The sequence below is a fragment of the Haliotis asinina genome, chromosome 12 (genome assembly GCF_037392515.1).
Source record: "Haliotis asinina isolate JCU_RB_2024 chromosome 12, JCU_Hal_asi_v2, whole genome shotgun sequence".
Taxonomy (NCBI): Eukaryota; Metazoa; Mollusca; class Gastropoda; order Lepetellida; family Haliotidae; genus Haliotis; species Haliotis asinina.
The window spans coordinates 44,503,806-44,530,064 of record NC_090291.1 but is presented as its reverse complement, the minus strand read 5'-3'; the positions used below and the strand labels follow the sequence as shown (position 1 = coordinate 44,530,064).

Sequence of the window (26,259 nt, the reverse complement as noted above, 5' to 3'; positions counted from 1 at the left end):
TAATAACACCATGTAACCATGTAATAAAACACATGTAATAACACCATGTAACCATGTAATAAAACACATGCACATCGTGTATCAGAGTGGCAAAACTGGTTCGTTCTAATCAAAGATAACAATGTCATCTCGAGAATCCGGCACGTTCTCAAAACCGAATTATTTCTTCAGTCCCGACGAGCGCCGGTTTGGACAGCTTGTATATACAATAAATTGAATACGAAACAGGAGATGAAAGAGTGAAATGTACAGATAATATGTATATTGTTTACATAAGGAAGAGTTTGTACAAGTGATTAGCAGATAGGAGTAGAAGGTAGTAACTGTCCAACTGACTTCCTTTCAGCTGCGGTTGTAATTGTTTTATGGTTAAAGACTCTGATAGTTTGCCCATGTGCCAATCATGGACACTGATGGTTAATAAGATTGACTGTTGTCAGTCAGTGGAGTGAGGAGGGTTTCTCATGATCTGCTCAGAGAGAGATGATTTTTGGTTCATGTGATTGTTGCTTCACAGATACTGAACATGTGTGTAGGTGAAACATCCCGCCCATACGACTGAAAGAGCACAAACCATCTGTACAATAACTTGACCACAAAATTATTAAGATATTCTGCTTCAAAATACGGCGCCATTTACTTACCATGGGCTGCAAATGATAATCAAAGAGGGGCAATTGTTACGTCGTACGTTCATGATTGGGCAAATATCGGGACACTTATCAATAGATATACCAAACTTCATTCCCATCACTTTTGTGTGGAGAAAATTTTGAATTATAGAACAACTGTAAGTCACAAACAGGGTGATGAGCCGGTTAAAACTGTTACAGTCTACCATACAAACGGTGAACAAATCATCAAAACTGATCTCATACACACCAAAACAGAACAAAAATCACCGAAATTTCCAAAACTGCAACAATAGCCTCTAAAACCGAAACAAAGGCTCTGGGGAGTGAGTACAGCTAACAGAATAGCCAGGTGAGGGGCTAGAGGTACTAATTAGTAGCTTGTAACAACAGGGGCGGGTGGGAAGGGGCTAGAGGTACTAATTAGTGGCTTGTAACAACAGGGGGCGGGTGGGAAGGGGCTAGAGGTACTAATTAGTGGCTTGTGACAACAGGGGGCGGGTGGGAAGGGGCTAGAGGTACTAATTGGTGGCTTGTAACAACAGGGGCGGGTGGGAAGGGGTTAGAGGATTGTTGCCATTATGCAGGAGGGAAAACACGCAAAATGGCACCTCCTTTCAAGTAGAGATGATGCATACAGCAACTGATGCTACTAGATCTGTTCCTGACTGTTTCAAACAATTTCATAGTTGAGTACCTCTGTTGGGAATCAAACTAACCTCAAGGATAATAAACCTACAAGCTCCGCTCTCCTGTCTCCCCAACCCCTCCTCCACCTGTGACAGTAATTGTTGGGACTGAAACATGATATAGTCAATGTGCATCTTCATATTATGTGTTATAACCCTAATTAGTTTATTTTAACATTCGTTCACGCTTTGAAACGTAATTAAAAAACACGATCAGCTTATACTTATAGTGAAATCATAAACACGATTGTAATATCTAGACAGTTTGTAGATGGCCAACGTAATTCATATTTCACACACACACGCCGTAAATGCGACCGAGTGTATTACACGTCACGACGAAAAGAAATGGTTCTGTTGAATGCTACAACGAATGAATAAAAACAAAATTGCAAATATCAACATTAAAGCAGACCGGCGTTATAACAACAATGTCCCGCTATTACCTTGTCCGATGGACGTATCAATCAGTTTCCACATAAAGGAACAATCTGCCATTCATCTGCAGCTGGCAAAAAATCCTGTTCCATGTCATGTGTCTTTTTAACGTTCCAGTATGTGAAAAAGTGATAGATCGTTATTACTAGTGGTAGTTTCCCAACTGGTCACATGACTGTTTCATGTGAGTGAGTGACTTTAGTTTTACGTGTCAATAAAGTCAGCGACCGTGACCACCCGATCCCGTTAGTCGCCTTTTATGGTGAGCATGGGTTGGTGAAGGCCTATTCTCACACTTGTATGTAGTTTCATTGGCCACCTAAGATAGCTCATATGGAAAAAAAATTACTAAGCCTTTCAGTCAACATATTGTTGGTTAATCCTTTTTAAAGAAGGGCGTTGTTTTAACAAAGTCACTTTACGACAGGGTGTGTTCTGTTTAGATTAGTAAATAATTACTACCTTTTCACAATATTCCGCCGTGCAAGGTTAGTTACAAATAATCAGCCAGCGTGTAATCCTTTGATCGATGTTTGTTTGTTAAACTCAGCTGATAATTCCTCTTGCTGCTCTTCCATGCAAATATTATATAACATGTAATACATTTTCCACATCAGACCATGAGTTGAGTATTATTTACTCAAGACACGGGAAATGCCAAATGGTATAGAGTCTCCTTGACGTAACGAAGGGCACAGCGGTTCGAATCACTGTTTGGACAATAATTAAAAGTGACTATTTTGGAAAATCTACCACTACACTCATAATACTGATTTTTCTGTGATACAAGGGAAATATCTTTTCATCCAAAACAAAAACTAAAATTCTACCCTTACCTACTAACACACAAATATTGATGTAGTCAAAGTATATTTTTTTGTGTGTCATTTTTATGCTTTTCTCATTTTAACAGGCTGGGTAATTTGGGCCATGGAACAAGTCTTTAGAATACTGTAAGTTAAACCTGTGTGCAGAAAATTATTCCTAAAAACTTTGAAATATAGGGCTAATTAGTGTCCGTGAGATAATAATACACAAACTATGAGGGATCTGTTTCTCCAACTCATAAGTTAAGAATTTTCTACCTACTGAACATTTTGAGGCAGTACTTTTCAATTACCAAACTGAATTAGCTCATATAAAGATACACATGTGCAGGTGTGGCTACTTGTACTAGCCCAGAGTGAGTGAGTGAGTGAGTGAGTGAGTGAGTGAGTGAGTGAGTGAGTGAGTGAGTGAGTGAGTGAGTGAGTGAGTGAGTGAGTGAGTGAGTGAGTGAGTGAGTGAGTGAGTGAGTGAGTGAGTGAGTGAGTGAGTGAGTGAGTGAGTGAGTGAGTGAGTGAGTGAGTGAGTGAGTGAGCGAGCGAGCGAGTGTTTTATCCCGCTCAGCAATATTCCAGTTATATGGATGAGGTCTGTAAATAATCAAGTCTGGACCAGACGATCCAATGATCAACAGCATGAATATCAATCTGCACAGTTGGGAACCATGTCAGTGAGCCTGCTGGTCTAATAGTGCCAGCATACTGAGACAGTTAAGCATGAATATCCCACTCAAACACATTATACTTACTCCCAGCTGACCAGTCCTTGCAGCCATTTATCCAAGCGCCAGGCAGGGAATGCCAAGTACCATATTTTAATGTCATTTGGAATGACACGTCCCAGATTGCTCTTTATCAGACACACTAACCACCACACTAGGGTCTCCCAGACAATCAGAAGAAATAAGTAAATAGATTGTGAGTCTTTCACAAGTTTTATTATGAATTCAGCACTTATATCATATGAACACAAAGCTTCACTGATCACAAAGCCGCTACAGTCAAGACATGTTGACATAGAATTTAAAAATATAACTTCTGATTTTGCTGCATCCAAAGTAAAACTCCATGACCGATCAACATTGTGGTGACCTGCTGTCATTATGTCATAGAGTTCCTCACACCAATACAAGCAACTTATGAAAATCATTCACAGTAATCACCGTTGATGTGTTAAGGAAAGGACTATTTGAGGTGACATTACTGCACAAAGATTAAATGAATGAACAGGTTTTACACAACTCAGGGCCCACAGTCAGACACAGAGTCAGAATTCCGACTTGCATGGAATATAATTGTTTGTCTGTGGTAAATATCAAACATCCTTCCCTACATAGAGAGTTAGTTTTCTGTTGCTTTGAACCGTTTTCCGATCTATCATGGCTTGTCAACTGAATCAAGGTTGAAAACCTGAAGGGAGGCAGGTCTCATACATTCACCACTTTGATAAAGTTACAAACTCACTGTGGTTATGGTGCTTATGAGTGAGTGAGTGAGTTTAGTTTTACGCTGCACTCAGCAATATTCCAGCTATATGGCAATGGTCTGTACATAATTGATCAGACAATCCAGTGATCAACAACATGTGTTGATCTAGGCATGTGTGATCGCACAACAAGCATGGGTTTCTAAAAATCAATGCCTGGATCACCAAAGAACTGACCCCACATATTGTTCCTTTGCTTGGAATCAAACCAGGTTGTTGAGAGTGGTGAGCATGTGCTGTAGGTTATCCACTAGGCTACCCACTACCACGGTTAAGGGAGAGACAGCGTATGCTGCCCATTGCAATATTAGAGCAGTATGACAGCATGCAGCACTAAGAATTCAAACCTTGCACCAGTGTTGGGATCTGTACCTGGGCTCAAAACATTCGTATCCAAAACAATTCTTAACTTTGATTGCAGCCAGTGTGTAATGAATGGGCTTTAGAAGTTTATAGATCTACAGATGTTTCGAGAACAGCTTGTCTGGTCTCTGCTGTAAGAAACACAACTATGGGCACTCATATTCCCATGACCACCCCTACTACCAAAGGTAAAGAGGTAATCAATGCCTTCAGGTAGATCCATCATCAAAATCATATGAAAACTAGTTGTGGTAGGCCATTTACATATAGGATTGCATAAATATATGTTATTCCTCCCTCAAAAAGTTAATACATAGAGACAAAATTCACTTTCAAAACTGCTACAAACAACAATTTTTCACCTTAGGTTCGATCTGTGAAATCACCTTCACAGTACTAGATAACACATTGCATATGAAAAATTCAACAAGCAACAATAGATTCTCACTGGAGTTAAAATACATTTCTTGCTTCTGATAATTATATTCTTCTGCTTCTCTATTTGTACATACACAACATTACAAAAATACAGCTGCATTAAGAATACTGTGGTCATAGACTTCCAAACCAAACGTTATCAAACAGTTGTATCTACCATAACAAACCAATGAAGGACTTATTTAGTTTCAAATTAATTTTTTTTAAAAAGTAACTAAATTTCCAAAGCAACAATCAGAAAATGTTTACATTTCAAAACCTTTCGCTAGCCATAGACAACCTGTTTTAACAGGTATCAAGTTTATTTGTCTACATAACTACTTGTCTTATATACAAAACTAATAAATCATCACATACAAAACACACACATCTCCTTAGGAATGATTAAGAGTCGCATACAAATATCTGTACAAAAAGCAAATTACAATCTTCAAAATAAACTAATATTTTCTACTCAAAACTGCCTTAAGTTAAAATACAGATATCACAATCGCCAACATCTCATAGCACTTACATAATCTTCTCAAGCTAAAAAAATAACAATCAAAACGAATATTTCATGATTCTGAGGCACTACCTGAATAATAAAAATAATAACTATCTAGTGTTGTTTTTTCTGTTCTTGTTAATAAAACGTAAATACTCTGATGCCAGAGAGCAAACCATATTTTACACAGAGCACCCTTCTGTCACATTGTTGCAAATGATTATTTTTCTGAGACCAGACCAGTTCTATTTCTTGTTTTACAGATTTTTGCCCTGAGAAAATATAAGGCAGGAGGGGAAAAAGAAGATAATATCATCAATCAAAGAAATATTCCTTATAATATTCAAAGTATTTCACTTTTGGCAATTTATGAAGTTTATATGAGGCAAAATACAATCTAACAAAATGTTCTTGTAAGTTTACATAGTTGGCTAGTTACAACATTAGAATTTCATTTTTGGAGCAGGGAAAATTAATTTTCTTCTTCTTCTTATTCCTGGAAAAATACGACAGGTGGAATCATAAAACAGGAAATATAATTGGTCTGGTCTGAATATGTTTTCATGATACAGAGGTGGCAACACCAAAAAGACTGACATTTGTAATTTCGAATTTTTTAAAACACCAACTGACTTAAAAACAATCAGTCTTAAAAGGATACGAACATAATACTTGTCAAAAATGACGTCTTCTGTCACAACAGTCTCTAGACGTTGATGCATCAGTGAGTTATCCCCCTTCAACCACAATTCATACAAGGATCTCAATGGAGACTTGAAGAAGTTAATTCACTTTGCAATTGACCTAATAACTGTCAGCACAACTACCATTAAGGATGTCCACTCGTCTGCATGCAATCATTTAACTTTTAAAAATCTGATTTCTTCATTGGAAAAATATACAAGAAATAAATCAATCAAGAGTACAAATTAATGAAAGGTTGAGATGTGAGACTAGAAGGTATTTTCTCATAGTGTCATTGTGCATTAAAGAATCACTGAAACTGATTCATGTTCCAGAAACCATTACCAGATATATGTAACATCAGACATAATCAACATTTAAAAGATTAAATGTAGGTCTTCAGCTTTTACTCATAAGCATAGGTATGGTGATGAGAAACCCCAGAAATATAATTATGCCAAATAGGAACTAGAACCCAACATCATAAGTTTGTTGCACACTAAAGGGATTAGGGTTACAATGATTTGGTTTAGTTAAGCAAAATTTGAACCCAACAGGTTAGTTTCGATTTTCGATAATCATTATCGATTCGATTTCAATTCAACATTTGAATACCTATTTAAATCATTTCCACACACCAAGAACGTAATTCTGACTCCAGCAAAAATGAGCAGTTTCAAGGGATGGAATACAGGGAAACATGATTGGTTGCTAATCATTCAATTAGAACTGTTGCTAGCAGATATCATCAAGTTGACAATGGATTTCAGCTAACCAAGCTGACTCTGAGAGTTAAATGAAATCTGATGTTTTTACGTATATGAAGAATCAAATCGAAAATGATCGAATCGAGTGTCCAAACTTAACAATTTTATCAAAACACACTGAATTACAGCAGCTTCCACAACGGTCCACTCATGCCCCGAATTTCTGGATGCATCATGACAGCTGTGAACCATGACTAGAGCACAGAAGTATTAGCCAGGTTCAGTATCTGCAGTTACCACCGCCCCATTTCATAAACGATCATAATGCTATGGTGATCCTAACTCCCATACTTCAACATTGACTTCAACAGACATAGGGCTGTTATCACTTTGTGAACTGGGCACCTCATCCTTCCAGCAGACATCCTAACATTCCTAAACACCAAGACCCTACAGCATTAACACTTGAGCAACAGACACATTTACACGGATCAATAGTGTCAGGGTAGAGCTGATACCATTATTTTAAACAACACTGACATTACATCAAATCTTTAGCTGACATTAAATGGACAATCTGAATTATTCAGATACTGTCAAAGGAGAGTGTCTAATGGACCAGTATTTCATTGGTGGCAGTGGTGGTGGCTCCATCTAGGTCATCTTTCTGGTCAAGGTCAGATAACTCTTGTATGCCGTTCTGGCTGGCTTCTTCGCTGGTGGTGTCACTGTGAGTGTCCATCTCAGACATCACCTGTTCCATGAGCGCTGCAGAGTCCTGCACAACAGACAAAATCATCAATAGAAATGGGCACATTCAATACTCAAGAATCTTGTTCATGTACGTCTGAGGGCAGTGGGTGGCCTAGGAGCTCCTTACACTGTTTGTTTGTACAGGAGACTGTGGTGGCTGTATGGGTTAGTTCACTCACTGACACTGAGAGTATGGGTTTGAATCCCAGATGAGACTCAGGCTAACATAAGTACCAGAATCTGTGCTTAACTGAGAGTGTTACTGTGATGAAAACAGCATTCTGTATTCAAGCCAATAAAGGTGAGTGAGTATTCAAGCCAATAAAGGTGAGTGAGTATTCAAGCCAATAAAGGTGATGTGTTATATTTACATATGCTTTCAGCAAGGTGCAGCCTTCACACTTCCCACATAAACAATCAAAACAGCACCTTTTATGAGCATGAATAACATCAACAATATCCACCTGTATGGTCTGCCCATGGAGCTGACAGTCAGTGTTTTGAACCCTGCTAAAATCATGATAAGGGCATTAAAATGGACTTGTTGCTACCAAGGGGCCCATTTCACATGGAGATTGTAGTACTACGACTGTCATAAGTCTATGTTAAAGTTTGGACGTTAGGATCACCTTAGCACTACAATCACCTTGTGCAACAGGGCCCTGGATGATTAAAAGATGCTGCTACCCTGGCTGATGCTCAGCACTAGGAGGATAGAACAAAGACTGTTGTCATCATACTCTGACAGCAAGAATCACAGGATTGTTTGGTCCAGACTACATCTGCCATATAGCTGGAATATTGCTGAGTGGGTCATTAACAACCAACAAAACCTACTGGATGACAGGACTAGCTGGAGACTTACATGTTCCACGTGGGACTTGATATGATCGCGGAGATAGCGGCGACGGGAGAAGGCACGGTGACAGACCGGACACAGGAAGGGCTTCATCCCTTGGTGGCATCGCATTTGGCTCTTGCGGTTTTCTTTTCCTGTGGAAGAAAGTTTACTATGTCAGCCCTGTCTCAATCTTTCACAAGGATCAGGAAGTCAATCACTCCAGGAGTATGTGAAATTATGAGTAAGTGAGTGAAGTTTTATGTCGCTTTAATATTCCAGCCACATTACAGTGGGGACATCAGGTGGGGTAGTCTCAAGGTTAACATGTTCGCTCATCAAGCCAATGGCCCTGGGTTTATTCCCCATATGGGTAAAATGTGTAAGCCCATTTCTGGTGTTCCCCGCCGTGATATTGATGGAATACTGCTAAGTGTTGTAAAACTGCTCGCTCGCTCACTCACTCACTCACTCACTCACTCACTCACTCACTCACTCACTCACTCACTCACTCACTCTGACAGTAACAAGGCATCTACACCTATGACATCAACATTCATGTTCGTCCCTACTGGTACAAATTTAAGTGACTATTTTGTCATGTTCAGCCATATGATTAGTCAGTTCCATTTTAGAAACACCTGAAATAAAAGTAGCCAGAAATGTGATCTTTTTGAACAAAAATAGAAACAGATGTAAAGGTTCAGTTGAAATATGAAAACATGACACATGAACTAACCCAATTTACTATGCATGTACTTATTCACTATGCCACAACACTTGTATCCACAAAATAGGTGGATAATACTTGGACTTACCCACTAGTAATTTTGTAACACTTGAAACAGCCAGTTACACTGACTGACTAAAGCCACAGTTACCTGTAAGCACTACGGCAGGAACTTGTGAAAATGACTTTATGCTTTCAAAATTCTTTTCACATAGATTCTGGGATATTGCAATCAAATAACTAATGAATTCGTATTAAACTTGCTTTAAGTAATATTTTCATGCCAGAATTCAATTTGCTATACATTTTTTCTTAAGGCCAGAGTAAGTAAGTGTTATGCCAATCTGCAGTATGCTAGTACACAGGGCTGTGTATCAGTATCTACTCACACCTACATAGATCCCTGTAACTGGGATATTTGGGGGATGAGCAATATGTGGGTGAATCACAAGAAAAGCTCCATTTTCCACAGTAAGATATATGTCATTATTCATAATGAAAAGAGGGACAATAAGTTATCAATGCTGAAGTCACAAGATTTCTGTATTTGTGCTTTTCTGGGAATAAAAATGAGTTGAATTCAGTAAATTTTGTCACAAGGGAGCATCTCATTTGGTCATCTGGAAATTCATGGGGCTTTTCCAGAAGTGCATAGACATGTGAATGGTGAGGCTGTGTGTTAACACAAACACTTTCTGGCAAACAGGGCAGGGGAACATGGCATCTGGGGATGACAGACATGTACAGTGGTAATGACGATGTCAATGAGGCAGGTTGTGGAGAGTTACATCTGAGATAGACGGTACAAGGATCCACACCTAAACTCTAACAAACCTTATCAACCTCACTCACATATAACGGGTCACCTCAGACCATATTCTCAAGATGGCATCATATGGTTACACTATATAATCAGAGATGTGTATTGTATATCATCGGGTTGTAAACTGTCATACCCTGGGATGTGAACAGTAAAGATGTGCCTGCTGTGACTTTACACTGATGATTTCTAAACATACGTTTCCATGTAGACATTTTGAAGTAACCATTATTTATGACTGAAAGAACTTTGTCTTGCTGTCACTGATCCTAAAATATCACATTATTGGAAACTTCCAGTATATTGTGGCAACACCTAGTTTCCTCAAGTACAGGTTCTGAATCTCTGGTCTCCCTTGGGCTCTTTTTTAATTCACATGAGCTAGTTTGTTACTATAAAAATTATTTATATTCAAAAACTAAGCATTAGTCTAATACCTGTCTTGTGCGTCCTCATGTGTCCCTGGAGATTACTGAGGCTAGGGAACTCTTCGTCACACTCAGTGCAGGGGTACGTCTTCTTCACACCGTCAAGGTCAATGTTGGAGTGTGTGCTGAAGAAGTGCTGCTGCATGGTCCCGACTGAAGTGAACACTTTAGGGCAGAGGGAACACTTGATTCTCTCCTCCTTGTTACCTTCACACTTGCGCTGGTGAGCCTGGAGGTATGTGGTGCTTGCGAAGTGCTGGTGGCACTGCAGACACTCCACTGTAGTGGATGATGTTGGGGAGCTTTGACGAGACTTGGATGAGTTTTGTAGGGAGGCAGAAGCACCGAGAGCATCTTTCATTTCATTATGGATCATGTATTTCTGTGAACTGTGCACATGGTGGGACAATGAGTTGAGGAAGGCTTTCTGAGAGTCAGGCGAGCCGTGAGTCGAGGAGACTTTCCCAGGGGACATGTGCAGTCCTGGAGAGGTGTTCACGTGAGGACTTGAGGAAGTGGCTTGTTGGTGGGAAAAGAGATGGTTCTCAAGCTCAGCGCTAAAGAAGAACTTCAGGTTGCACTGACTGCAGGCATACTTGCGGCCACCAACCCCATGTTCTAGAGCATGGGCTTGGATGTCTGTGATGGAGCTGTAGACATTGCAGCAAATACTGCACCTCATTTCATCACCTTGGTAGGTATGGTCTATCAGGTGACACTGCAGCTTGGAGGGTGTTTCAAAGTTCTTGCCACACAGTTTACACTCATGAATGTTTCCTTCCTGAATCATGTGAGTAGCAACATGCATCTGGATCTCATATTCTGTAGCAAAAGACTCTTGGCATTTAATGCACTGAAACGTCTGCTTGTGGGTCAGCTTATGAGCATCTAGTTGGGCACTTGTTGGGAAAGTCTGGCTGCATTTATCACAAGTATGTTCAACAGTCTCTCCATGATAACACGGCTTACAGACATAGTACGTCCTGCCGCTGGTGTTCAGCTTTGAGACAAGGTTTTCTTTAGAGTCAAAGCTTTTGAGACAGACACAGCATGTATAGAAACTGGGCTTTGACTGGAAATGGTGTTTTCCATGCATATTGAGCTCTACCAGTGAGGCAAGGGTCTGCCTACACACGATACACTGCAGTAAGGAACCTTGGTAACCATGTTCCTGGGAATGGATGTAGAATTGGTCCTCACTCTTCAGACTGATCTTACAAACAACACATGAGTTTCCTTGCTGGATCTTACAGTGCTGGAGCTTGTGCTCTGCCAGAATGCTACCTGATGGAAACACTTCATCACAGATGTTACACTTGAGATTCTCCGAACTAAGATGAATCCTCATGTGCTTCTCATACTCGGACTTGTTCTTGAAGGTCTGGCTGCAGTAGATACAGGAGGACATCTGTCTGTCTCCAGTTAGGGCAGATATCAGGGCTGAGTTTGGGACCACCAGCTTGTCTCGAGGTGGAGACAGCAGGTCACTAATGTCCGATGTTTTAGTGATCTTCAGGCCATGATCCTGGGCTTTATGCATGGTGAGGAGGGACTGTTGGCTGAACTTCATGTCACATATATTACACATATGCATGGGTTCAGTGTTCTTCCAGATAGCAGATCCCATTGCTGCTGGTGAGGACGCCGGCATGGGGCTGGTTCTTGGAACTGGAGCAGGTACTTCTTGTTCAAAGAGAATATCTGGATCTTTTTCAGATTTGATATTTACAACTGGAACGTCAGGCTTTGGAGGATGTGGATGTTCATGTACTGGTTTGTCCCCATGGATATTCTGCATGTGTTGATCTAGAAGATACTCTATATGGAAAGAACTGTCACACATAGGACACTTGAAGGGTTTGCTATGAGTTGTCAGATGACACTGTAATTCCATCTCATTAGAGAAACTCTCCTTGCAAAAGAGACAGCGGTATGGTTTGGACATGTGAAGGTGGTTCACACGTACATGGACCTGCCATTCAGTCTCTGAGCGGAAGATGTTGTCGCACTGTGTGCACTTAAACAACTTGCACTCATTGCTATGTTTGATTGCAAAGTGGACCTGGATGTTGACCTTGGAATCAAAGATCTCCTTACAAAGGGAACACCTGTAGAGGTGGTGGGCATGGATGTCCATGAGATGCTTCTGAAGCTCATCAGGCTTGGAGAACAGCTTCATGCAGCTGGTGCAGCCGTACTCAGTGGTCATACACAGATAATGGATGGAGGAGTGATTCTCAAGCTGATCCTCAGTCTGGAAATGCTGGTTGCACTGCTTGCAGGTGAACTTGTTCATGACAGATTCCAGATGGAGCTTCATGTGGGCCTGGAAGTTTGTCAGATCATGGAAGGTAGCGTTACACTGGTCACATGTTAAACTGTTCGGTACACTCTCGTACATACTGGTCCCATTTCCTATTGGACCCATGTTTAGCCTTTTCGGGGGACTACAATGTTTGTGATCCTTGTTCAGCTTGGACCATGACCTCCTATTCTTAACTTTGCCACCAACCTTAACCTTCTCCGAGACTGGAGTCTTGTGAACAGTGTTCCGATGTTCCTCAAGTGCAGCTGGATCTGAGAAGGCCAGAGTACACTGAACACAGTAGATGGAGTCTACCATAGCAGTTGACCCTTCCTTAAAGTAGTGAGCAGTCTTCTTGTGCTCAGCAAGAGCTTCTATACTTGGGAACTGCTTTGTGCAAAGACTACAGGGGTATTTGATGTCCATACATGGCTGGTTCCTGTGAACCACATTCATGTGATCATGAAGGCTGTAAAGATTTGGATAGGGGGCATTGCAGTAGTTACAAGTATATATCTCAGCTGGTTTCACACTATGCATGCTTTGCATATGAATTTCCAACATTTCTAAGTTATTAAAATCGTCTCTCATACAATAAGGACAAACCAATAGATCACTTGCAACACTGACTCTTCCAGTAGACAAAGAAGAGTTATCTCCACTTAGCTGAACTAGGTTAGAGTTGTCTCCACTTTCCTGAACTGAAGACACATCATCTGAGTTTGGTAAGTTATGAATGTCCATATGCTGACAAAGCTGTTCTGTGCTGAAGAAGTTCTCGAAGCAAACTGGACACTTTAGCTCCAGGGGGTTCTCATGGACATCATGATGGTGCTTATCCAGAGCCTCCTGTCCCAGGAAACACTCCCCACACAGCTGGCACTGACACTTCTCAACCTTTACTGTGTGGATAATGAGGTGAGCCTGCAGTTCTTTGGTGGTTGGAAACTTTTCCTGACACTGAAGACACTCCAGTTGCTTGTTGTCTGCTGACTGTGATGACAAGGTCTTGTGGGACAACACATGGGACGTCAGGGATGCTGCAGTCTGGAAGCCTCGGGAACACACCGGACACTGGTAGGGTTTGCCACTTTCATGAGTTCGCATGTGACTCTTCAGATGATCACTCCTGTAAGAAAATAATCATTGTTAGTGGGATATAATCGTACAGTTAACCTTAAGTGTTAATCAATAATGGCCAGGGTTGAACAGTGCAAGGGTGATGAGAGGCAATATTTTGCTTTTATGTAGCATACAGACATGGCCAGTTATGCATCTGAATCCCATTTTGTAAAATTCCAGGTGTAAACCTATGTGTATAGAATGAATTAGAACTGTGTACACAATAGGTTAAACAAAAACAAAAACAAATCTGAGTATACATTTGAAGAAAGTTTTACACGACTACTTCAGAATATTATGTTTTTTGACAATATCTCTTCAACCATGGCTCATCATCACCTCTCTGGATAACAAACATGGTTACACTGACAATCAAACCCATTTTTCCACTTCAAGAATTGAGCTTAGATGTTATTCTGCGTGCTATGGGGAACATGTTCAGAACTACAATAAGGTGTGTAAACCATGACTAACTCGAAACAATAAGTTAAAGGCAAGGTGAAAACGTAACAACTTAGATAATGTTACAATAATTTGAGCTCAAGTAATGCAATAGTTCACAGAAATATTACCAAAGCACAGGGTGCAGATATTTGTCATCTACCAGATCTGCTGGAATATTTTCTTCATTTTAGTACCGGTTCCATGAAATAAACTATACTGCGCAGAAGATAACATGCATTCTACTCATGTCCCATGCACCACTGTATATCCTATAATTGTAGGAAAGAGATGTGACCCACCTTATTCTGAAATAACTGATGTTTTTTCTGACACCACACTCACAGAAACAAATAAGGGAACATGTATTTTCACGTGTTCCTTCATTTGTTTCATTGAGAGTATCAATAGTATGTTATCAAGATGAATGTTCAGAACTGATTTGCAAGAAGAAAGCTTTTACATTCTGCCATTCTAATTTCATTAAAATTGGCTGAAAACAGGCCATATATTCAAATTAATAAATTTATGGAGTGAGTGAGTCTAGTTTTACGCCGCACTCAGCAATATTCCAGCTATATGGCGGCGGCTGTAAATAATCAAGTCTGGACCAGACAATGTAGTGATCAACAACATGAGCATCGATCCGCGCAATTGGGAACCAATGACATATGTCAACCAAGTCAGCGAGCCTGAGCACCAAATCCCGTTAGTCGCCTCTTACGACAAGCACAGTCTCCTTTTATGGCAAGCATGGGTTGCTGAAGGCCCATTCTACCCCGGACCTTCACGGGTCCTGAACTATGATGGCTGTTGTTTGACAAGCGCTTCTATAAAGCTGATGCATGATATAGCACATACAATATGTAGATATCAATTTATTTTCACATGGAGTCAACGGTTGAACCTAGCCTTGTCACTTTATTCTAACTCATTTACGATATACTGATTAATGCACACAACAGAGACAGACTGTATAGTGTCTACTTTGTCATATGACATTTAGTGACTAATCAGTCAGCATCCCGGTTCAGTAGGGTAGCCTAGTAGTTATAGCGTTTGCTCATCACACCGAAAGACGCAGGTTCGATTCCCTACATGGGGACAGTGTGTGAAGTCCATTTCTGGTGTTCCCTGCCATGACATTACTGGAATATTGCTAAAGTGGAATAAAATCAAACTCAGTCACTCTTTCAATCAGCATACCATCAACAGAAGACAAAGAACAAGAAACTTAAGACAGCAACCATAGACACCAGAACAAATTCTCTCGATTCTTCAAAAATGGTCAACATCCCAGACACCAACAATATTCTTTTTTCAACAAATTCAATATCCCATACACCAATATTAAAATATATATAATATTCACTGAACACCTGTCCTACCTGATCTGAGGAAAAAACTGATGTTCCAACATCTTCAAGTCAGCCAGGTAGCAAGACATAACAACTGCATGTACAGGTAATTCCATACCAGACAATAACAACCTACTGAATCCACATTGCACACACACACACTTCATGTTACCTCCAATTACTTCAGTTCTACATCACTACCACAGTTCAATGACAGGGAATACTAAAGGGGCATATATGCATCCCTTGACAGATTTCTAGAAGTATAATACTGTCACAGAGAGTACTCCCCACCTAGGAGATCAGATGGCTGAAGTAATGCTATTGTAGTAGTAACTCAATGCTTGCTGTAACAATTCCTGCAGGTACGTTTGTTAATTAATGTCACGCCCAGCGACATTCCACCTACGTGACAGCAACCCGCATGCATGGATGGACCAAACAACAAAGTCATCGAAATTCAGAACAATTGATCCATCGATGGGTCCAAGTCACCAAACCGGACTACACGATTCCAAAAATACCCGCTCATGACCAAAAATTTGTTGTCATGGAATAGTCTTGTAGTGTTGTAGAGAAATAGTTGCTACATCTATGCCTGTACGTTACTAGCTAACAAACTTCTTCACTAGCCCAAAATTTGAACATAAAAAAATATTACAAAAAAGAATTACAAAAACAGATGAGAATAAAACTCCTGGTCCTATGGCCAGTGGTTTTTCCCACAAATCTCTGAATATTATTTTGGACCGATGAAGTACAGACAGGACCACTAATCATTGGCCATTCACGGGTCCTGTGGTCCTGTGGTGTTACAGGAAATATTGTAAGGGGCGGTGGGATAGTCTTGTGTTTAAAGCATTTGCTCAGTACGCTGAATATGGGTTCAATTCCCCACATGGGCACAATGTGTGAAGCTCATTTCTGGTGTCCCTGCCACAGCATTGCTGGAATGCTGCTAAAAGCAGCGCAAAAACTCACTCTCTCTCACTCACTCACTCACTCACTCACTCACTCACTCACTCACTCACTCACTCACTCACTGCATTTTCACACCACACCAAACTAAGACTATAAAGCAAGACATGCTTACCTTTTTCACAAACACCTGGGATAATCAATGATGCTCTGTTATCCATTAATACAATCTTCATTGCTCAATGGAATTTTATGCTAAGTGGAACCTCTGTGGGCTGATAATAGAGATGGATATTCTTCTGCACTGATATCTTACATACAGAATTAGAGGTCTCCCAAACCGAGTGTTTTTCCTTAAATGTTGATTTAAGAGGACAGGAAAATTGCCAGATGTTTGTCATAAATAATCAAATACTTCATGGAAAGAAACATTTACCCAGTATGGAAACTTTACACCAGATAAATTACTAGACTTCCAAATGACATTTATTCAGAGTTATGTTTATGATGAGGATGAAAATGGTTGATAGCAATACCTGTAGCGTTATGTATTGTGTACTTGTGATGTTGGTAGATGGTGTGATGTCTGTTGACTGGTTTGAAGTTGCAATATTTCTAAACAAAAAACATACTATTAATACAGCTTTGACACACTTGTGCCCTTTTTGTTATGATCACAAATATTGTATGATCAATCATAATTTGATAACAGTGGAGAAACACATTGGCACATAAAGTAACAAAGGAAACAGTATTTTTTAAAAATGTTTTTAAATTGTCTTATGAGATATAATTAATGGTAACTAGCAAATGGAAAGCAGTCTATGATAAGTTTTGATGTTTTACACAGCTGAGTGCGTGAGTGACTTTTATGCTGTTTTTAGCAATATTCCAGCAATATCTCGGCCGTGGACACCAGACATGGGCTTCACATTTACACAATTGAAATTATACTGCCAATATATCAATATCAATATATCAGTATCAATATATCAATATATCAATAAATCATTATATCAATATGCTGTTTGCATGCCCTTTAACCAAAAATAACCGTATTTAAAAAAAAAAAACAGAACAAAAACAAAAACTTAAAGCGTATTTGACTCTTGTCTCCTGGAGATGAGTGAGTGAGTCTGACTTTATGTTGTTTATATCAATGTTCCTGCACTAGTATGGCAGGGGACATCAGAAATGGGTCTTGAACCCAAGTCGTGGGTGTGATGAGTGAACATTCTAACCACAAAGCCACTTTACCACCCTCCCAGAAAAACTCAAGATCATGAGCATAGATATAAAGGAAATGGGTCATTACATGGATGATAGACAGTATGTCATTTCTGATCAGGTTCGTCTGGTACAACCTTCTAATGTGTCATTAGATCTTCACAATCTTTTAAGAAGTTGTTAGATATTCATGACCTTCTAATGAGTCATTGGATCTTCACGACCTTTTGAGTCATCAGATCTTCATGGCCTTCTAATGAGTCAATAAATCTTCAAAATCTTTTAATGAGTCACTAGATCTTCATGATCTTCTAACGAGTTGTTAAATCTTCAAAACCTTCTAATGAATCGTTAGACTGTCATGACTCTTGACATGAGTGAGTAGATCTTCATGAACTTCTAACGAGTACTCACAACCTCCTAATGAGTTGTTAGATCTTCACAATCTTCTAATGAGTTGTTAGATCTTAATGACCTTCCAATGAGTCGCTAGATCTTCACGACATTTTAATGAGTCATTAGATCTTCACGACCTATCAATGAGTCAATATGAAGTTGTAGCTAGAGTCCAACATAATCTCTTTAAGGCTCTCATAGTACCGATGCTTTGACAGTGATCAGCACTATACTGACACAAAATAACAGTCATCAGGATTGAACTTCCAAAAGTATTTTGTATCTGGCACTGAATGAGTAAGCATGTTTGTTTCATACTACTTTAAGCAGAATTCAGTCACATCAGGTGGCTTGTCAACTTCCAAATGAAGTGACTATTGTCTTGGACATGTTCAGTTTGATTCAACCACAAGTAAATTACTAAAGACATAAAGGTCCAAAGAGTAGCCGCTGTGGTTTCCATGAACTTGAACAGGGTTAAAGAGTATAACCTTTTTAAAAAACATGTTACAATCAGGACTAGAGGCCCAAGGGTTAGGTAAGCAGATAGATTGTATATTGGTAGTTTCGAACACCGCTGTTGTCGGTCAAACAACTGGGACCAAAAATCCAGACACACATAAGCGTTAGTATTCCACTGGGTCTTCTCAATGTTCAGTGTTTGCCTCAAAGTGATGCATTTTGTAGATTCTGGCTAAGAAATGACCACATAAAAAAACATCACTAAATCATCAAAGAAATCAACCAATTCCTTGAAAAAAAACCCAGCACTATCTCATCACTGTAGGATAGAAAAACCTAACGAGCACAGTATGCAGTGGGAGAGCATTATTTAAAATAATCAATGGCATAGTCATGGCGACTTGGGGGAATTTAAGAATGCTTACAAATAATGGACTATCTCAATCATTGTAAAACATTCTCAACATAAAATCTTCAAGATTCAGCCTCAGAGGTACATTTCACAATGTACTTTATTAGCAGATAGTTTGCCTACATGTTGTCATTTTAATCAGTAAGAACACTGATCACTGAACTGATTTGCTGGATTTTCTTTATGGATACCCATGTTTCAAATTTTACCATTCATGACAAAATTCTGGAAACAAACCAGATTGGCAATAATGCATGAGCCTGTAGATGTAACAACTATCAAATTATAAAATGTTATATACATGCATCCATGTTTGCCATGCTTTATATTACATTCAACATTCTGATGCCTACCCTAACGAACTGCTTCCAAACACATTAGCAGATTACGGCTTAATGGCAACTTATCTCATTTTTTACAATGAAGCATTAACAAATTAAAACTGAGAAATTACTCACAGAAGAATAAGATTGATCAACCAAGATCATGGTTACAATGGGCACTTTATGTCTTTCTGGTGTCAAACCTTGGTGTTTGTGTCATTTCAAAAATTAGACGCTAACAGCCTCAAAAGAATCATTGTCATTCCATCAGACAAAAATCAATGCTTGTTGTTTCTTCCTACATTGTGTCTTCATCATGAAAAATCATCATGAAAGCCTAAAACTCAATATTTTTGATGCTGCTGGGATATACTTGTGACAACACCCCTACTTGTTCACCTGGAACTTCCACAGCAAAAGCTCAAGGTGTGATATATTTCACACTATAGCAGAAGCAGACATGTGATACGGTTCTATATAACAGGATTGAATTACAGCATGATGACTAGATTTCCTTTCATTATGATACATTGTTCTACAACAAAGACGCAGAAAAGATAGCACATTTCAGTCATCACAATATAACATGTCTAGAATCACATCTTGCGATGTTTGTCACCTGTATATCAGAAATATCGGTTATAAATTAAGTCCTGTGTATCATGATATATCATGATATATAACATGAAAATGAGATGATGTTAAGAAGAAAAAATTGATTATTGCACTTGTTTTTAGATCTATAAAAACAGATTTATAAAAACAATCTTTTGAGTGCATTTGAAAATCATTGAGACAAAGTCTGAACCTTAGATCAAATGAAGGACACCTGCACAAGAACGTGTAATGCCAAACACAAACTTGATGAAAGATTATTAACTCACCCGCTTTCTTCTGGTTTTGACCGTCTCACAATGTGAATAGCCCGCAAGAAATACAATATACAAAATAAATATACGGACAGCTTAACAACGCTGATGTACAGAAATAATTTTACTGTGCTGTCATGGACTCTCCTGGGAAATTTAATCTATTGGGCGAGTGAGAAGAGGTGACATTTTCAATTCCAGGTACATATCGCTATAGTTTCACTGCTAAGTAAACCTGTTGCCATGGAAACCAAACATCAAAGTTTCTTTATTAATCTGCAAAGATACGCGACATCTCCAGGTAGGGTTTTTCTTTGATCAGTAGAGATAATAAATTGGAGACTGGCTGCCAATAGTCTGTTCATTGCACACACATCAGAAAAGGTTAATAACGATGATGATGGTGAATGATCTCCCTTGGGAAGCAACCGAGTACTGATTTCTGTCTGCCGGGAGCCGAGACACATGTATGGAAACCCACAAGGGAAATCAACTCAATACCTTCCCTGAAACAATTACGGAGATGCTTCAATAAAACTACTGAAAGAAAAGAGCAAGCACACAAGGAAGCTCGGTTGGAAAATATTGTCTCGTGGGATGAGAGCATTTTGCATACAGCAGTGTTTTGGAGACATGCATAAATTATTCAAACTTTGTTATAAACTTGCAGTATTCCTTCTGGTGGCAGAACAGACTTGGTTAAACACTGAGTGTGGGGGAATATTGTAATGTAGATTTTTATGACATTGTCGTCTTGTGAGTCGGACAGCCTGTCTGTGATTTTCTCTAGAGGATCTGGTGTAGAGCTGCAGAATTTAGAGTGACAGTCTCTTGAGGATGTGTCATGAAATATTGATGCATATTACTGTCTGAATAGAAGAAGAACAAACTCCTTTGGCAATGAAGGAATTCATCAGTGTCTTTAAATCAGATATATTCCAGGCTGTAAATTTTTGCACGTCATATTTGCCAGTGTCTGAGAAGAATATGGGTGAAGTTTGGATACCTCAGTGCATCAAGATTGACTCATTAAATAACTAGCAAGAGCCTCATCAATTTGTAATCAGAGCACCTTCCCTGAAGATTACTTTACCTCGAAATCTGAGAGCACAGTTCTCTGTAACTCATATCAACTCTGTACATAGAACATACATTTTCTCTTCACATTGCAAATTAGTTTAAACGACCGTTGTTGTCTTTCAAACAAAGGAGATATTGGACACCGAATACTGAAGAAAATATAGCAGGTTTCCATTTTTCCGTAGATTTCAACAAAAAGACATGTTTATATTCTTGTTGAATTTCTCTGTGAACCAGTCAGGCTCAACAATGGTATGTTTATGCCAGTCATACTAGTCTTCATTATGCATGGTAGGCTGCACATGTATGCTAGTCACAAGCTGCCTACTGGGATCTGGCAATACTGTAGCATACCTGGTCTATGGAATTCTACCACAGGCGCTTCTATACCAAAGCCGCAAGATTTCTACAACACCGTAATTAATACAGTTTTTTTTAGCAGTTTTCTGAATTTCATTTTGATTTTACTGGTTCAAAGGTGACTATGTATATTTTTTAATCTCATGTGATGTAACACTCTATTTATCTAAAGAAGAAGACTCATGAAACATTTTACTTCAATCAAAATAAAAATAGGTCATCACAATCTCTCTCATCATGAGTGAGTGAGTGAGTTTAGTTTTACACCACACTCAACAGGAACTCCAGCAATATGGTGGTGGTCTGTAACAAAGTCTGGACCAGACAATCAAGTGATGAATAGCATGAGCATTAACTTCCCCCCATCCCCACCCAGTTGGGATTAGTTGCCTCTTACTACTAGCATGGAATGCTGAAGACCAATTTTACCTCGGATCTTCGCAGGTTCTTTATGCAACCTGTTGACTCAGTGACAGCTGTTTAAAGATAACAGTTATGTCTTCCTTTTTTCCCTATCTTTTGTACAGTTTTATTTGATATGGAAATGTAAATTTCAAAGCCAGTGCCTCTATCATAAGATTATCATGGGTTTGATCATAATGAGGAAATCCCAACCTGGCTATTGGATAAAAATAGACTTTTGAGAATTATCATTGGCAGAATTTGCCACTGATTGTCACATATTTGGTGCAACACATCCACAGCCAAGAGTGAGTGAGTTAAGTTCTATGCCAAACTCAGTAATACATGACAGCGGTCTGTAAATAATTGAGCCTGGCCACCAGATCCAGTCTCCCCATAAGACAAGCATGGGTTACTGACAGAAAGTCCAACCTGGGGTTTCAAGGGTCTCCACAGCCAAGAACCAGACTTGGTAAGAAAGGCATCTTTAAAAAATGTGTGTAGTAAATTAATCCTCAAATATAATATATACAATTACTAAAAATCACATAATGGTGGTAGGAAATAAATACAAATCTGATCTTGCCATGACTGAGTAAGTTGAATGGTGGACAATTAAGAACATCACACATGACATGATGAAATCCACATGATGTGGCCATGGAGCATTAAAAAATAACAGTAGATCATCTCATCACCTTTGAACCATGAAACAAGACAACAAGCTAATAATTCCTGTAAACAAGTAAAATCATACTAATAAAAAATTCACAGTTTATGAGGACTTGAGACAGTTCAAAGGCTTTCAATGTTGTCAAAATAATCTGCATATGGGACAGCACCATATATCTACACCTCCACAAAGGACATTTAATAATTATTCAAGCTAAATGAAGCAAGTAAAACTTTGTAGTTTGATCCTGCACAGAATACACATTTATGAGATGGCACACCAGGAGGTTGATCTCCGTATGATGCTCAACCAATCATCAAAAAGAAGGATATAACTTCTGCATCTTCCATTCAGGATCTTGTAATATTACCCACAGTAAAGATCAGATCTTATGTCAGCATCACATCATTCTGAGTCCCATGCGTGTCCTGTGAGTCAGTGTAAGGACCATGATTTTGTCAAATCAAGGCTCAAACAGAGATCACGTCTCAGTGGCTGGAGACTGACATAATGAAAGTCACTGTTGGAATTCAGTCCATTGGAACTCTTGAAGTTCTTGAAGCTGCTGCTCTTAAGAGGAATCTGAGTGAGGCTTGTTTGACAAGGATACGCTGTCAAACATGTAACATCAGTGAAGTCATCTCTCCAACCTTTTGTCAACAGATGTTTGTTATTCATGGTACTGTTGTCATAGAAATATTACCGGTGCTTTAACGTAGCTGGGGTCCCTGATCTGTGGTAAATAATCATATCTGGACCAGATGAACCTGTGATTTACATTATGAGTCATGCTACACATGAGACTGCTGACAACTGAGAATTGATCTTTCTATGTGGTCATCCTACTGCACCACATTATCACGTTACCATCGCCCACCCTCACCATCACTCTGACCATCACCATCCCCACCAGGAGAATCATCATCCTCATCATCACCCATCCTCACCATCACCATCACCACATCACTGTCACATCACCACCAGGAGAATCATCATCATCACCGACCCTCACCATCACGACGGGAAATCATCATCATCATCATCATCATCATCATCATCATCATCATCATCATCACCACCATCATCATCATCATCATCCACACTCACCATTGCTACCATCACATAACCAACATCACCATTATCACCATCACCACCAAGAGAATTATCATCACCTACCCTCACCATCACCAATGCCATCACCACCATCACCATCTCACCAGGAGAAACGTCATCGCCACCCTCACCATCACCAATTCCACTACCGCCATCATCACCCATCCTCACCATCACCACATCACCATCATCACCATTACATTCACCAAGAGAATCATCATCACCCATCCTTACCATCACCATCTCTATCATCACCATCCTCACCCATCCTCACCATCACCACATCAACATCATCACCATTACAATCACCACCAAGAGAATCATCATCACCCATCTTCACCATCACTACATCATTACCATCACCACATATGATCCACCACCGACCACCCACTCCACACCCACACCTACCTGGTTCCCCCACAGCCCCCATTATCACCACCGCATATTATCCACGTACGATTACAACAGCCACCTACACCCATCATCACCACCACCATGACCACGTATCGTCACTATGACCACCGCAGCCAACAGTCATCTACACCTCCACCCACTAACATCACTCACTACCACCAATATGCAACACCCTCTACCACCTCCACCAACAAGTACCAACAACTTGGATAACACATAAAAATCCTCAAGCTGTGAAAATACATATATAAGGAGAAAATATCCACACTTTTATGAACAGGTTCATGTTCTTACAACCTCATGTATTAATTACCTGAGAAATGAATATCTTTAAAGTTCAAACACATGAAATAATCTTTCGTATGTATAACAGTGAAAAGGCAAACACTCTTAAGCCTTCAAACAGCCAACACTAATAAAAGCACTGGAAAAAGTGAATTGATTAAACTTTGATTCTGATCAACAAAAGGTTGTCTTACATTCAGAAGAACAGACCTAGTCAAGCCCTCTATCTGCTGAAGTTTGACACAAGACAGAATTGAAGTAATTAGGCACACACATTACCAGCAAATAAAACTCTTAGACTTCCTTTCTTTAATAACCAAAACCTATGGAAAACAACACACCTGTGAAATTAATATCTAACAATGTTTTAATGACTCTAAAACTACCTTGTGAAAGAGAACGAAAAAACACATATTTACAAAAAATGATTTACACATCTCCAAACCTGAAAGCATTAAAAACCAGTGGGTTCTAAGGGTATTAAGATTTCCTTCATCCCCTTACAAACTCAAAACTGAATTTCAAATTTTAGAATGTACTACCTATCACACAGAGCACATTTTTAATTTCAAACCAGTAATTCACAGGTCTAGTTCAATGTGTCCTCTTTTCATGAGCATGGAAACTCAGCTTTGTAGATAACACCATTCTGCAAAACAAAACTTAAGTTAATGTTTTACTTACCTGGAAAATGCAGCATCACACTGTTGGCACTTGTACTTCTTTATGCCTGTGTGGAGTTTCATGTGGCGATCTCGACTGCGCTTATGTCGGAACAGACGATGGCAGTGGCTGCACTTAAACGGCATCTGGTCTCCATGAACCTAGCAGTAAGAATTTCAATTTTAGATCATGTAAATTTCTGTGCTCTCTGTTAACAGGGCTTGATAAGCATATTCTGCTAAATTCCATTTCTCCTTGTTTTTGTAGGAATATTGATTCCAGCTTGCTAATTTGGTTGACAGTTTGCACTAATTAATTCCAATATTGAATTAATTTCACATTCATTGAGACAAACCAACCCAGATGAATCAATCTTGTAAAAACGTAAAAAGTAGTCTGAAAATTATAACTAAACACTATGTGAAGTGTATTTTGAAAAAATAAATTACACTGAACTCTTACATAAAATTTCACAAACACTTATATAGTAGTTGACAAAATTACAGCAATATGTATATTCAGGAGACAAATACATTTCACAAGAGGTATGGCTGTGAAATAGTCCTCTGTTGTGATACAAACATGGAGAAAAAAACTGACACAAGCTTTAAGGATCTGAATTCTTACAGCTCGTCCTTGAGGATTTCTTACTCCCAATAAACATCAGTTTGAATAAACAGTATTATACAGTTTCCAGCTATCTGTAACATCTGAGAGCAACAGGAAGAAATCTCCTTGAAGAATGACTAACTTCTGCTCCAGGTAAAGAGGAGTTGCAAAAACATACAAGTCTGATGCAGAGCTCAAAATTAAGGAGATGTTGGGTCTTCCTAATTTGCCCCTAAGCATCTGAATCTGCAACCTTAGCACTGGGGCAACACCTTGACTTACAGACTACTGAATCCACAGCCCTTCAATCTTCTACATTAGCACTGGGACAACACCTTGACATACAGACTACTGAATCCACAGCCCTTCAATCTCCTACATTAGCACTGGGACAACACCTTGACTTACAGACTACTGAATCCACAGCCCTTCAATCTCCTACATTAGCACTGGACAACACCTTGACTTACAGACTACTGAATCCACAGCCCTTTGATCTTCTACCATAAG

General features: G+C 39.3%; 1 protein-coding gene across 1 annotated transcript in view; it reads right to left on the bottom strand.

Moving 5' to 3' along the window:
- Positions 1-5,833: 5,833 nt before the first annotated feature.
- LOC137258935 (zinc finger protein 423-like) overlaps positions 5,834-26,259 on the bottom strand; it is a 62,405-nt gene continuing 41,979 nt past the window's right edge. Inside the window, exons 5-8 of the mRNA XM_067796630.1 lie at positions 25,162-25,301; positions 10,327-13,751; positions 8,367-8,494; positions 5,834-7,526 (exon numbers count right to left, since the gene is read on the bottom strand). Coding sequence (XP_067652731.1) covers positions 7,359-7,526; positions 8,367-8,494; positions 10,327-13,751; positions 25,162-25,301 — 3,861 coding nt within the window. The 3' untranslated portion in view covers positions 5,834-7,358. The remainder of the gene's footprint in view (positions 7,527-8,366; positions 8,495-10,326; positions 13,752-25,161; positions 25,302-26,259) is intronic.